The following is a 15,171-nucleotide window of genomic DNA, read 5'->3' as shown; positions in this document are numbered from 1 at the left end:
GTTGTTTTAAAAGTTGAGTCGAAATAATTGAAGTCCAAAATATTATGTGTTAAATCTTAGGAAAAAAAAAAGACGTTAATTTTAATAATTATTAAATCTTATATATTTACTTATTTAGTAAAAGAATTACCAAAGAACTTTTTAATATACTGAAATTCATCATTGATTTTTCACGTGATAGACAATCTCTGATGAGTAATTAATATTTAATTAAGATGTTAATACCAAGATGTTTAATTCATTAAATAGTTTAAATTCAAGGAAAAGTTTTTAGTTGACCAATATTTGCTTTTTAAAAGACTTATAAATTATGTAAAATAGTCCTACGGTTTATAAAAGGGTTATCAGTTTTTTTTAGAAACAAGCTTTTCAGAAAATATGTTAAAATTGTAAAGTAACCAATTTTATGTTTTAAAAAAATAACAAAGTGTATGGTTACCTATCTGTGAGGTTGAATAGGTCATTATTCTTTTAAATTTTTACACTTTTTGATCTAGAATTTAAATTTTTAAAAAAAGTTACAATATTTTGTTAACTGTTTTTCTAATTTTTGCATTGCCTCATATACATTAAAAAATAATTTTTTTCAAAATAAAAAAATGTGAGGAATTTGTAACAAAATTTTAAATTAAACCAAATTTATATAAAAATTTAAAATCTTAGTCAAAGGTGTAAAATTTAAAAAAAAAAATGATGACGTGTTCAACTTGATATAGCAAGTACTATACAAAAAACATAAGTTGGTTATTTTTTTAAAACATAAAATTAGTTAATCTACAACTTTAAGATGAAAAGTTAGTTTTTAAAAAACCGATAAAATGTTGTGGTTTAATATCAATACAATTAATTTTATAACAATTTACTCCCTCAAATATGACATTTGTTGTGGTTATGACATTTTAGAGGGGTGCAGTGGGGATTATGGGTACAATGTTGTGGCTTATTAATATTAAGTCAATTAATTTTATAACCATTTTGTCCTTCAAAATGACATCCGGTTGGGGTTATAACATCCGGTTGGGGTTTACGGGTGTGGTTATTTTTTATTTTTTCTAATTTTTATCACTAAAAGAAAAAATATAAAAAATAATATTTTCATTTCACATCTATTATAATATATAAAGATTAATTTTGTCAGATGTCAATCTCTCATTAATTTTGATATTTATCATTTTTTGATATTTTTTAAATAAATAATATCCACATGTCAATTTATGTGTTTTTTCAAATTTTAAAATTAAAAATCCAAATGATACTTTTATTTATATATGTAAAATATTAAATGTAATAAATATGATAGTAAATTGCAATTAATATGTTTGTTCATTTATTTTTTCAAAAAATTTATTTAAAAAAATAGTTATTATTTAAATTTTAATATTTAATTTTTTAATCAACTTGTATAATATAAGGGTCTTAAACCTAATTAGTTATATTAAACCTAATTAGTTATATGGACCAAAATCGTAATAAACCCGGTACTTAATGACCAAATTGTTAGAAAAATAGAAGTGAAACGGAGCATAGACCATTTCTAGTTTTCTACAATTTAGTTAAAATTTATTTAAAAAATAGAACACTACTTTTTTGTACCGTTGTTAATGGGTTGTATATATCTTTGACTCTTGAGTAATTTATTTATATTTATTATTTAGTAAACAACTGACAAATGTTAAACATAAAGCATCATCGTTTTTGCAACTTTATAATAAAGTCAAAGTTTCTATATCATCAATTCATCATAAAAACATGGACCCATTCGTCGAAGCATAATCCAAAATCGAAGATAAAGAGAATGAAGCCGGAACCTCTAAGGTCTTTTTCATCTCCCACCTCTCTTCTCATCAGAAAACCTCCAATATCGCCATATTTTTTATTCACTTTCTTAGCCTTCATCATCTTTGCCATCTTCCTCTACGGTGAAGACCTCCGTTGTATCATCGGACAACAACACCACCTTCATCTCGACCATATCAACCCCAACCCACCACCGCCTTCTGCTGCTACTGGTACGTTATCTTTCCTTTTCGAACTCACCGGAAAACTAAAAATGCGATTTGAAATTGAAACTTTTCCGGCGATTTATAATTAGAGAAGCATCAGATTCATGACACGAAGCTGCCGTTTTCAGTCGGGGAAGAGGAGAAGGGGTGCGATGTATTTAGCGGCAGGTGGGTGTGGGATCCGGTGAACCATCCGTTGTATAAAGAATCGGAGTGTCCGTACATACAGCCGCAGCTCACATGCCAGGAGCATGGCCGGCCGGACCGGGATTACCAGTTTTGGAGATGGCAACCTCATGCTTGTTCTCTCCCGAGGTAATTTTTTTTTTTTTTTATCTTTTCAATGAAAATTGTTATTTAATTTGAACGCTAATTATTTAAATAATGTTTTTACGTGTATTTAAAATATTAAAATCAGTAAAATTATATATTTAAATTATCAATTACATGTTTGTTATATATGTTAATAACTTAATATTAATGCATTTACATGTAATTTGCTTCAAAGTAAAAAATTTACGGAAAAATAATTTTATTCTTTATGATTATTACAAAAAATAGGACGTATTTACATATAAAGATAGTTTTAAGTTTTAACTGACATAAGTGGTTCAAATATAGATGTAAAAGATTTCTTTTTATATATTTGGTACTAGTGTCGATAAATCTTATAATAGCTAGGTCCCCACACATTTATAGTAAATTTTGAGGGGAGCAACTTTTGCAGCAATAACGTATTGATCTAGTTGTTACCGCATTCAATTAATTCGTTTTTGCCGATAAACTGCAATTGTATCATAAGGGTTACAAAAAAACGGTTTTGAAACCAAAATATGATTAATATAATTCTTAATTTTTGATCGAGGAACATGTATGTAAATATTTAAATTTTAATAATTTAGTTAGAGTTAGATCATGGGTTCCACCAACTCATTTAAATATAATTAAATAAACAATATTTAATTCTAAAAATTTAGTTAGAGTTAGATCATGGGTTCCACCAACTCATGCAGATTTGACTTCCTGTTTTTGGATTGTTAATTGTTTTGCAGTCAGTTAAATTTGGGAAACAAGGACAAGTTTATCGTAAGTACTTAATTTTTTTTTTCAAAAAATGACCAAAAATAATAAAAAACGATCCATCGCATATGAACTTTCAGGGTTTGAGATTTTATTATTCGGACCGCAATTTAGAGATTAGATGTGTGATTTTATCAGAAGCATAAAACAATAAGAAAAATTGAACTTCGCCATTTTAGCATGATAAAAAGACAAATAGCATGTGGTTATCTGTGATTTTCCCTGTCCATTGGCGATTTCAACTATCTACATTTGTACAAGTATTTACTGTATAACCTTATACACTAAACACTTGTATAAAAATTTTGATTTGTTTTTTCAAACCTCAAATATTATAGGGTTATATGGTCAGTCCGTGAATAAATTGTAGTCCATAAGCAAAATCACAACTCGTTATTTTTTTGTTTGTTTTTTCTGATAAATTGTAGTCCGTGAATAAATTGTAGTCCATAAGCAAAATATTATAGGGTTATATGGTCAGTCCGTGAATAAATTGTAGAACAATTGATTTTTGTTAGCTTTTTTATATTAGGTGTTGATATAACACTTCTAAAAACTTGATATATTTGATATAATTCTATAATTATGTGATATATATATATATATATATATATATATATATATATATATATATATATATATATATATATATATATATATATAATTGGCACGGACGTCATTACTCGTTAAAGCTTAATGTTTGACCAAGTTGTCACGTCTAACATAATTTAGAACCTTATGTTATTTTATTGGTAAAATAAAAAACTATTTGATTATAATTTTAAAATAGTTTTGTATTTATAATTCCAAACCGTGACCATTTTATTATAATTCCGAGCGGGAACGGATTTGAAAATCTCAAAATATGCCACCATATGACATAAAACACACACTCACACTACCTGAGAAGTATTACATAAAAATTAAATTTGATGTTATTTTACAAGATAAATAGTGTTGCATAAAAAACTACACAAAATTTAGTATCTTGATAAAAGATGAAGCTTCACATTGAAAAACTAATCTCAAATTCTTATGTCAACAATCAACATTGTCGTTAAATTCTCCGAACGTTTCGTTACCGTTAGTCACATGGAGTGGTGCTCGTGTCTATTGTGGGTACGCGAACATGCTCAACCCTCTCTTCCTTCTTCTCGCTCCACTTTTTCCATCCTATTTGCATCTCCAATACCACACCATTTAAGTATAGACATTATTTTTGTGTCAAAATGCTGCAATTCTTCATAGATTGTTTTGAATATCACCTCCACTTTTTCCATCCTTTAGGTATTGTCTTTACTATCCAACATAGTTACTAGGAACATAATTGTGTGACTTATGCAAATATAACGCAACACTTCCAATTTAAAAACTTGAGGTTTACTTATTACCTACAAAGCTTAGTACATCATTTTCTTATTAAATCATTTCAACAATTTGGTGCATAAGCTCATTATTAATAAATAATATATGATATTTTCAACTTCATAAAATTACATATATATTCTAGGTGTGTGTCACACACACGCACACACACAAGTTTAAGCAACCACAAAACCAATTACAAACATGGATTTTTCAAGTAATCAGAAACTCATTTATTTGCATCTCTTTCATAAATTCTAATCTGAACTCTAAAGTACGATTCTTACGTGTACTTTTGATGACAACATTTTTGAAATTATATATCAGTTGTAATATGTTTGTATATAGCACACAGCGAGATATTTCATATCATTTCATCGACATGCATGGCAATATCTTTTAGCACAAATGTTAAATTGAATGACAAAAAACGTGAATTGATCTTTGCTTATGTCGATAATTAATGACAGCTTCAATGCATCACTAATGCTGGAAACATTAAGAAACAAGAGAATGATGTTTGTTGGAGATTCCTTAAACAGAGGCCAATATGTATCAATGGTGTGTCTTCTACATTCACTCATCCCTGATAATGCTAAATCCATGGAAACTTTCGGTTCTCTGACTGTTTTCACTGCCAAGGTAAAGGTTTAAGATAAAACCAATTACATCATTTAATTTCATTATACACAAGCTAGCCTTCTTATTAATACAAGTTGTAGACTTGATCACCAAAATAACAATCACTGAAATCGAGTATTAACAAAAGCAATAAATATATTAATTACAAGTTAAGTAAGTCACTAAATTGTATTATTGGCTAATGATGATTATTAATTTGTTGTATATTGTAGGATTACAACGCGACAATTGAATTCTATTGGGCTCCTTTTTTACTTGAGTCAAATGCTGATGATGCTGTCATACATCGTATTTCTGATAGAATTGTAAGAAAAGGTTCTATGAACAAGCATGGAAAACATTGGAAAGGGGTTGATATAATAGTTTTCAATACTTACCTATGGTGGATGACAGATGCCGATTTCAAAATTTTGTAACTTCTTATTTCTTCATCTTTTCTTAGACTTCAAGCTAATTTTTTGTTTTGACTAATATAACAAGATGAAAATACAGGCATGGATCATTTAATGATGAAGTGAAACAGATAGTAGAAGTGTCAACAGGGGATGCTTATAGAATGATGATGAAAAGTATGATGAGATGGGTAAAGGAGAATATGGATCCTAACAAAACAAGAGTCTTTTTCACCGGAATGTCTCCAACTCATCAAATGTTAGTTATTTCTCTTTTCCAAAATAGACATATAGGCTTTTTTGAAATATAAATGATCTAATATATTTTTAACTTTTGGAGAAAATTGGTGTAAAAATTTACTTATTAGTACTTGTTTTTGTGGTTTTATGTGTAGGAGCATTGAATGGGGAGGCAATCCAAATGGAAGATGTTACAATCAGACAAAAATGATTGCGGATCCAAACTATTGGGGATCAGATTGCAAGAAAAACATAATGAAAATAATTGGAGATGTTTTTAGAGAATCAAAGTTTCCTATAACATTTTTGAACATCACCCAACTCTCACTTTACCGAAAAGATGCTCACACATCAATCTACAAGAAACAATGGAACCCTTTGACACCAGAACAAATAGCCAACCCCAGTAGCTATGCAGATTGTATACACTGGTGTTTGCCTGGGCTTCAAGATACATGGAACGAACTCTTATTTTCCAAACTTTTTTTTCCTTGACACGACCAAATGGAATTTTTTTATACTTTGGTTGCATATATTTTGTACTTACATCATCAAAAGAAAAATTATAGGAAACAAAAGGAGCTACATCCATAAAATTGTTTAATTTGATTTTTGAGATTTTGTGGGTTTCTATTTCTATCAAATATTATAGCCTAATCGGTAGGTTGGTCAATGGGCCTATGCATAGGCTTCTTATAATATTTTATTTTATTTTCTTAATTTCATTATGTTATCGATGGGTTGGAAAATGGGCCAATGGCCCTATGCACAGCCCTCTTGTAATTTTTTATTATTTTGTTTTAATTTCATTATGTTTTAAGCGTTCGTTATGGTTAATTGGTTATGTTAACGTATATATATTTCTTTAGGCAAACTACATAAATCGTTCTACTGTATCCTCCACCATCACATAAATAAAATGGAAGCAACGATTTAATCCTAATATAAGTTTGTTGCAAGCTAACTAATATATTTATTAAAATTCAAACCTTATAGATAATATTTTTTTATTTCAATTTTCAAAACATAGATCCAAATAGTTAAATACTAAATTCAAATCCGATTTGAAACAAACAAATTACAATTTTGATAGATTGATTTTTGCAATTCAATTTTTAAAAACCAAGATATTTTTAAAAATATTTAACTCGACTATTAGTCAGCTACTCAGCTATATAAATGAAATAAAGTAAATTGTTTAGTTGTAAACTAAAATCTATAAAGTACTGTTAAGAAAAATATATATGATAATTTAGTATTATATATGTAAAACTTTAGAGAAAAAATACATATTAATAGTTTTTTTTTTTTTTTGAACCTATTAAAATATTAACATAGTAAACTAATACTTGATTAAAGATATATATTAAAATTAAAAAATACAAATAAATAAATAAATAATTTCTACTCAATTTTTTGGACTATTTGGTTTTTGATTTACATTTCATTATTCGTTATAAAGCTAGTTTAGTGTTTTTATCTTTCCAAGATATCATAGTTTGATTTCCTATTTATAGTCCCTTTTTCTTTCATTGTAATTTTTTCATTCAAGCCAGCTCGTTGAGATTCCATTCAAGCCGGTTCGTGTTTTATTCAGGTAATTTCTTGAATTTTTATCTCAGATTCCTTTGATGACTTATAACACATCCATTTTGTTAATCTATGGAAGAACTTATTTCATAATGTTTGTGTGTTTTTCAAAATTTTACCAGTGTGCCTGTTGTAAATCTTTTGCTTTTGCCTATGAACTTCAATATGGTAGTAAAGCAGTTTTGAAAGCCATTTGTTAGAAATTTGAATACATCACATAACTAGCTTCTTTAAATTGCATAATTCGGTGGCTTACTGGCTTACGAGTGTGACACCACTTTCCCTGAGTTCAAGTTTTTTTTGGTAGTTTTATGATTTGTTTTTTATAAATTGTAACAGGATCATTGCATTTCATATTTTATAATAGTCGAAACAGTAGAATTTTGCATAAAGCAATACAGCTATTTATTCATGTAAGGGAAAATGACTTAAGAGACCATCAAAGTGTCAAATTCGTTCGAAAAAAAACCATTCAAATATCACATGTTCAAAAAACACCATCAAACTAAGACATGTTCAAAAAACACCAACGAAGTACATATTCTGTTCACAAAACACCATCTTTATGGTTTGGCGTAACTTACATATTTAGTCCCTAACTTTTTTTTTCTTAACTCGGACGGTCCCTTTAGCTTAAATTTGTTTCAACTTCGGACCCTGATCGAGTTAAAAGACTAATATACCTTTATTACTTTCATTTAACATTATTTTTATTATTTATTAATTATTTATACAATTTATGTTATTATTTATTATAAATGTATCAATTGTATAAATAATTAACAAGTAATAAAAATAAATGTTAAATGAAACTAATAAGGTATATTAGTCTTTTAACTCGATCATGGTCCGAAGGAAAAAAAAATATAAACGTTAGGGACTGTCCGAGTTAAAAAAAAAAGTTAGGGACTAAACATGTAAGTTACTCCAAACCATAAAAATTGTGTTTTTTGAACAAAATATATACTTCGTTGATGTTTTTTTAACATATGTCTTAGTTTGATGGTGTTTTTTGAACAAATTTGAAACTTCAATGGTTTTTTAAGTCATTATCCCTTCATGTGATTGTTGCAACAATCTTGAAAACAAAAATTACACGTACACATTCACGATAAAATATTGAGAAATGGTTGAAAAATAGCAACCACCTTATGATAATGGTTCAAACCAGGTACATACCACACCATTTTGCTGATGATGAGCATAGTAGGATTTATATTTTTTAGATATATATTTTTTATAAAGTTTAAATAAGATACAAGATGTTAATATGAACAAAGTAGGTGTAGATGAGCAGATTCTTGATAGAGATTCTTAAAGCTTTAATATTTCTTTTCTTCAAAGTCATCATTATCTAACGGGACCCAATTCCAGCTTTTTACTCATTCATATTACCAGATTTTGTAATTCAAATCAAGTCCAATTCCAGCTTTAACTATATTTAGTCTTTAAGTAAGTAAATTATGCGGTGGTTACCCTTAAATAATTGTAATTTCACATACAAAATTTCTCTCAACCCTAACCATGGTTTGCAAAACTGAGGGGTAGACAAAATAGACCCATAATAATTAGTAACTACTATCTATGGTGATGATGATCTTTTCTTTTTTGATGATTTGGAATTGGAAGAACGTCCTCCATTGCTTCTTTTTTTGTTACTCTTGTTGCTATCTTTTGGTGTCCCATGTTGTTTTTCTGGCTTGGTTTTACTATTACTAGAAGACTTAACACTAATCACAGTACCTGATGCTATCTTTCCACCACTTGGCAAAGCACTTTCAAAATCCGCATCCTTATCAGCAATCGCATACCTCTGAAGAAACTCTGGGTTCAATAACCCTTCACTCTTTGCTTTCATCTCATCCTATATATACACAAAATTCAATCATAATATATACCCACATGAACAAAAAAACAAACAAACCTTCACTTTCTTTGCAGCTTCATCAAGATCCTCATCCACAGAAATCAAATGTGGCTTCAACACAACCTGGATGGAACCGAATTAAATTAGGGTGAGTTTTTAGGGTTTAGGGCAAAATTAAAAAAAAAAAAAAAAAAAAAAAGATTTTCATGACTTACTTCTTTGACTGGTGGAAGAGTGGCACTGAACTGTTTTAAAGATACTGAATTCAAATATTTCTGAAACTTTTTCATCACTTTCATGAATAATGACAAAACTTGTTGTCTTTCCAACTTCATCACTCCCTGTTACAAATAAAAATAAGAGTAAATTATACGAATGGTCCCTATGGTTTTGGGTAATTTGCGCTTTTAGTCCCTAACTTATTTTTTTAACTCGGAAGGTCCCTACTATTTGTTTTTGTTACACTCTTGGTCCCTACTGTTTATTTTTGTTACGCGCTTGGTCCCTATCTTACCTAAAAATACTATTATTTAAATAGGGGAGAATGATGGGATAGGTAAGGTAAGATGACGGGGTGAGGTTGGGAGTGTTTTTGATTAAATAAATGAAAAAAATCAAGGGCAAAATAGTCTTTTTAGGTAAGACAGGGACCAAGCACGTAACAAAAACAAATACTAGGGATCTTCCGAGTTAAAAAAACAAGTTAGGGACCAAACGTGCAAATTACACCAAACCATAGGGACCATTCGTGTAATTTACTCTAAAAATAAATAAATGAACAAACACTACACTACACTACACTTTTTAAGTATGTATATAGAATTAAATAAAAGATTAAGTTAACTAATGAGAAAAAAAAAAAAACCTCGGTATATGAAGCATCTTGGTTCTGTAATCCCATGCATAGTAACACAGAAGCTTGTGCATATGATAATGTAACTGGAAACTTCTCCTGGAAGTATAGGTATGCAAGAGGCAGTTTCAGGTCTGAAATCTGTAAATTAATAAAATAACATATATTTTAAATAATGCAGAAAGACGAATAAAAAGATGAAAAGTTATTTAAAAAAAAAATCAGGATTCTTACGAGATGATGATCAGCAAGGTGGTTGACATAAGATTCTAGTCTTTTCATACTGACTTGAGATTTGATGATGTCATCATATATCCCATGTGAAATTGTTGTTGATGAAGTGTCTGCATCCGGGAAGCTGAGTTTTGGATCCAAGATACTACATACAAAAGGAAAAGTATTTATTTAGTAGTATTATATATATCATTGAAATTCAATATGGAAGATGTATTGTATTGTAGTGTGTATGTACCTCATTGCAAGCTTGTATTCCATTGTGTTAAATCTTGGAGAACATAAAAGCCTAGCAAATGCTGCCTTAAAAGCTCTATAATAATCACCAAAGAATCCCCATTCATCATCTGATTTTTTAACTTCAATTTCATCATTTGCCAGCAGTTTCAGAACCATACATGTGTGTTCACCAGTCACAGCATTCTGTATTATGAAAAGATGATTGAATATGTAAGAAACAAATATTAAAAAAAACAAATTTAAAAAAGATTAATTAACAAACTTAACTGGAACTTCACAAATGTAAAATGGAGCAAATTTATGTTTTCTCCAGAATCGAAACAAGTCGAGAGTAAGCCCAAATGAGACACCCAAGTAATGAAGCTTTTCAGGCTTTCTTTCACGCAGATGTACAAGTAGGGGAGGTAGGTCGGATCTTGGCTTTATATTTTCTTCAAGCAATGACACCTGTCAGTTACAAATTTCAGAAAAAAGTTTTATCCAAAATTCCAATTAAGCAAAAAGATCTATCTTACTTTCTCAGCAGCTTCAGTGATTCTGAGATGTGAAGACTCTGGTTTGTTTTGGACATCATCTTCTTCTTCAGAGATGGAAGTGAATTGACCTTCAAAGTACCTATTATAAGAATTTACTATGTGATCAAACTAAAGGGGTATATATGGAAATACCAAAATATGAACATGTTGATTAAAAGTAAGTACCTTGATAGCAATTCTATGGCAGCTGAACCATATCCAAGCTGTAAGTAACAGATAAGACAAGAATCATTTAATATTGTGATCAGTGACAGATATTGGAAAAAAATATTATGATATGTACATAAAACACACACCTTCATTGCATTTGGATGTGTTGCGATGCGGACGATTCTAGCACCAGAAAGAGTTGGGAATTCTTTGTCTTGGAATTGTTCACAGAACTTCCATGGAATTTGGTCTCCAGAAGGTTGATGTCCAGCACTTAAACTTCTCATTGCAGAAGCCTGTGAAATTTTTCCTTCAAGACACACCTGTACAACAATTTAATTTAATAATCAACCATATCAATATTTAAAAAAACAAAAAATAAACAAAGATAGCAAACCTGGATGACACAAAGTATATCTGGGAGCTGATTTCTTGACTCGTTAACAGGACCTGCATACATAAATAAATATAGGCAATGTACTTTATTTTTTTTTACCTATAATAGCTATATACTTACATTTATAACAATAATAAACTATGAAATATAATATCATAAACAAAAAGTGTACCAAGTAAGACGAACAAGTGATGAGCTGGCGCATCAGCCAATAATTGGAGATCATTTGGAGAGTTTTTGTAGTGAGAAGCAACATATAAGGCCATCATTCTCTGAATAGTGTAAGAACGATAAATAAACACCAATACTATATACATGAATAAATAAACTAAAAACAATAATCAATAAAATAACAAATACCTGAAGAAATAGCTCGCTGTCTTTATGATATGAAAAAAGGGTATCCCGATTAACATAATAAAGATCACACTCACTAGGAGGAGGCAACCTGTTGATACTAGGAATAGAATTTGCAATATCCAAACAGAGTAAATTGTTAAGCCATGATTCAATTGGATCACCATTTGCATATCTAATAGCTTCACTCAAATCAATCTTCTTAAAAAGCCGGCCTGCATTCCATTGAAATAAATCAAATCATTTTCTTGAAGAAAACTAAATTAGATGTTCTTGATGGAATATTATTATTATTATTATACCAGAAGGAACAGCTTCTTTGCTTTTTGAAGATGTGCGACTTTGTTCTTCAAGTTGTTGAAGTAGCTTTAATGATAGAGATCGCCCTGTACCTTCATATCCATTAACAGTGGAGGAAAGGAAAACAAGATAAGGACCCAATAAGGACTTGACAAGTGGCAGTGGAATAGCTGCAGCTTCATCAACCACCAACAGTTCAACTTGTGACAGTTTTCCATGTTCATGTGGCTGTATATACTGAATTGTCTGTCTGTGTTGTTTGTAGATATTTATTCTGATGGTCGCTTTTTTAAACTCTGGATTTGAGCTTTTCACGATATCATAATCCAAATGCTCCTATAAAACATGTCCATAAAGTTAATATATAATCATATTTATACAAAAAAAAGGTATACAATATGAAATGGAAACAAGTTTTACCTTATACTCAAGCAGACGGAACCCCGTTGATACAAATTCAAACAAAGTTTTGAGGTTTTCTGGGCTAGGAGCAGTCACAAATATATTTGAATACCTGAAAAATCATGTGTTAATTAGATTCATGAAGTCAACAAAAGTCAAAAGAGAGTCAGATACCCTGCAGCAACAGCTCCAGCAATTGCAAGACCAAGTGCAGCTGACTTTCCACGCCCTCTACCAGCAAGTAAAGCCACAGTGCTACGAAGTGTTTTGTCCAAAATTGCATCAAGAAAAGTAATCACAGCTTTTCCCTGAGTAAATTTATATAAATTTGACATATTATGAAACTGGTAAACCTGTATCAATAAAATAAAAAGTCAATACCTGGTCCAATGTGCAGCAACTTTTAATCAATGGGCCAACAGGAAAGTCGTCTTTTAATTGCTCTTTTAGATCTTTTAAATCACGTTCTGCTTCTGAGAGCCCTTCAGAGTCCTTTGATTAAGAAGGGAAAAAAAAGTTTTAGAAAGTTGTGTTAAGATAAATTATAATGTTTGAGAGATTAGAAGTTTACCTCTTCTACTGGAACTTCTGTGACTGACTTCATATGAGATGAGATTGGTAAGATATTTAACTCATCATCCATAACTATACATGATTGACATGATGCAAGTGAAAGGAGGAAACGTTCATTGAAGCGTCCAGTTGCTAAAGAATGAGATTCTGTACGGAATCTCTCATGAACATCCTGCAAATAGTTGTAAAAGATAATTCCGAATCACAACATGAACATGATAAGTTTTGCTAAAAGCAACTGGCGTAAGGAATTGTGGATCATACCATGACCATGGTGTAGAGACTAGTGAGCGAAGACAAAGAACGAAGCAACAGAATAACCAATCCACCACCTTCCACTGTTTCTATGGTTCTTGCTAGAAGATTTGGAGTCAACGCCTCAAAATCCTAAAGAAAAGGGGGGAATTTGAGTACAGACTGGTAGAAGATACCATGGAACTTCATTTAAAGTGAATGGCAACTGTAATCTACCTGAAGTATACACATGCCGAATGTATTTCCAAGAATCCTCTCAGAATCCTTGTACTGGCAATAAGTGATCCCTGCAGTTTCTAGGAAAAGTGAGAAGGGATCAACCTTCTCAGGATCTAGAAGTCCTCTATGCATAAGCTTCTTCACCTGCTTGGCCCGTTTTTTCTTATGACTGTCAAACATAGTCAATGACCATGAAATTAGCACGAAATTCTAAGCATGTTTTGGCATTTAAAAAAATCAAAATTGAAATTGAAAGTAACTTGCTTGAAATCCAAAATCAAAGCCTACAACAATGGATAGAACTAAAAAGTAAGGAAAGAAAAAACAAGGTGAAAGGAAGCACCTGCTAAGTTCAAGTTTATCCCTGTAACACCATAGAACATTAGGTCTTGACTTAACAACTGATTTGCTAAGCATGTAGTGGAGGTTCACAATCTGCTCACAACACAAACCACCACACATATTAATAGATAAAATCAATACTCTATAAACAGCATATAAATATTCATCTAGGTATAAACAAAAGTTTGTGATTTTGTTCCAGAGAGTGGACTGGCCTGGTCGCGGGACTTGTCGCCGATGATGACGAACATTGAACGGTGTCTCGTTTTGACTCCATTTTCAATTAGGGTTCTAATACGTTCGTCAACCTTCTTCCTCATTTTGCTCGCTTTTGTTCTGTTAGCTTCGGTAACGTAAACAGGCGACGGCGAGGTTCAATTGGCGAATCTCCGGCGAACAGTTGATATTAGCTTTAGCAGAGAGCGACGCTGGTATAGACTAGAACTGATTTTAGGGTCTATAAATATTGGGCTCTATTAACGATTTCCTATTTCATGGGCTCGAAGAAACAGGCCTGAGTTTCTTTTATGATCAAGGCCAGGGTCAATGAACATACACTAACCCGGCAAATTAGTGGGCTCCTTTTCGCCTTGCGACACGACACCCTATATTTTGATGTAAACGTAGAGAAGAAAAATGGAAAATAGTAAACCCACCGATTTCGAATTCTGCAACAAGATTCGATGGTGTGGTAGGATTTTTTCTTTCTTTTACTTTTATTGCCTCTGATGGGAAGTGCAAGTCTTGAAGAAGAAAAGAAGAAGTGCAATAAACCCATAAAGATTCAATGGTTGTATCCTCAAATCTTTGTTTTTTATCCTTTCAATGAAGAAAAAGTGAAATGCAGTAATCCCAGCAATATAAATTTCATTTAATAAACCCAACAATATAAATATTATTAAATATGAAAATTAAATTTTTTGGTGTTATCTTTAGTGTGCATTTGGATTTATAACTGCATATTAATATAAAAGTTACACCATTTTAGTGTTTATTTTAGTATTGTGGTTAGAGTTTGTCTAAAGTAACATTTTTTTTCTAATTTAATTAACTTAATAAATATATAGATTATAAATATAAATAGTTGTTTTTTTATTTTGTAAAAATCTTAATCAAGAAAGTGGAGATATATGA

General features: G+C 30.5%; 2 protein-coding genes across 3 annotated transcripts; one reads left to right on the top strand and one right to left on the bottom strand.

Moving 5' to 3' along the window:
- Nucleotides 1-1,752: 1,752 nt before the first annotated feature.
- Nucleotides 1,753-6,559, top strand: LOC145067393 (protein trichome birefringence-like 33). Of its 2 annotated transcripts, none has more exons than XM_079014546.1 (6): nt 1,753-2,009; nt 2,132-2,318; nt 4,919-5,090; nt 5,303-5,502; nt 5,583-5,741; nt 5,878-6,559. In XM_079014546.1, exons 1-6 carry the CDS (start codon nt 1,796-1,798, stop codon nt 6,215-6,217), a joined length of 1,272 nt encoding a protein of 423 aa, XP_078870672.1. In that variant the 5' UTR covers nt 1,753-1,795; the 3' UTR covers nt 6,218-6,559. The 2 variants fall into 2 exon arrangements, with proteins under 2 accessions (XP_078870672.1, XP_078870671.1); XM_079014545.1 differs by having other exon boundaries at nt 1,754-2,009; nt 2,093-2,318.
- Nucleotides 6,560-8,765: 2,206 nt separating this feature from the next.
- Nucleotides 8,766-14,479, bottom strand: LOC145066073 (RNA cytidine acetyltransferase 1-like). The gene is made up of 22 exons (XM_079013244.1): nt 14,253-14,479; nt 14,039-14,130; nt 13,693-13,864; nt 13,486-13,608; nt 13,220-13,393; nt 13,030-13,140; nt 12,823-12,956; nt 12,667-12,760; nt 12,249-12,582; nt 11,950-12,161; nt 11,762-11,861; nt 11,590-11,642; nt 11,339-11,515; nt 11,208-11,245; nt 11,022-11,121; nt 10,774-10,953; nt 10,505-10,689; nt 10,267-10,411; nt 10,045-10,173; nt 9,395-9,520; nt 9,237-9,302; nt 8,766-9,176 (listed from the first exon to the last, which is right to left on the bottom strand). The coding sequence occupies exons 1-22, from the start codon at nt 14,355-14,357 to the stop codon at nt 8,895-8,897; spliced, it is 3,132 nt and encodes a 1,043-aa protein (XP_078869370.1). The 5' UTR covers nt 14,358-14,479; the 3' UTR covers nt 8,766-8,894.
- Nucleotides 14,480-15,171: the final 692 nt, after the last annotated feature.

The sequence above is a fragment of the Lactuca serriola genome, chromosome 8 (assembly GCF_051521515.1).
Source record: "Lactuca serriola cultivar US96UC23 chromosome 8, Lser_US96UC23_V15, whole genome shotgun sequence".
Lineage (NCBI taxonomy): Eukaryota > Viridiplantae > Streptophyta > Magnoliopsida > Asterales > Asteraceae > Lactuca > Lactuca serriola.
The sequence above is the reverse complement of the archived record's forward strand: the minus strand, read 5'-3'. Positions and strand labels throughout refer to the sequence as shown.

Excerpts from the sequence above, each read along its gene's own strand:
- LOC145067393 (XM_079014545.1), top strand. The coding sequence starts at position 1,796 with ATGAAGCCGGAACCTCTAAGGTCTTTTTCATCTCCCACCTCTCTTCTC. Across the intron at positions 2,010-2,092 it reads ACCGCCTTCTGCTGCTACTG|AGAAGCATCAGATTCATGAC; the intron begins GTACGTTATCTT and ends ATTTATAATTAG. Across the intron at positions 5,742-5,877 it reads ATGTCTCCAACTCATCAAAT|GAGCATTGAATGGGGAGGCA; the intron begins GTTAGTTATTTC and ends TTTTATGTGTAG.
- LOC145066073 (XM_079013244.1), bottom strand. The coding sequence starts at position 14,357 with ATGAGGAAGAAGGTTGACGAACGTATTAGAACCCTAATTGAAAATGGA. Across the intron at positions 13,141-13,219 it reads CAGAAGTTCCAGTAGAAGAG|GACTCTGAAGGGCTCTCAGA; the intron begins GTAAACTTCTAA and ends TCTTAATCAAAG. Across the intron at positions 12,761-12,822 it reads GCTGGAGCTGTTGCTGCAGG|GTATTCAAATATATTTGTGA; the intron begins GTATCTGACTCT and ends ATGATTTTTCAG.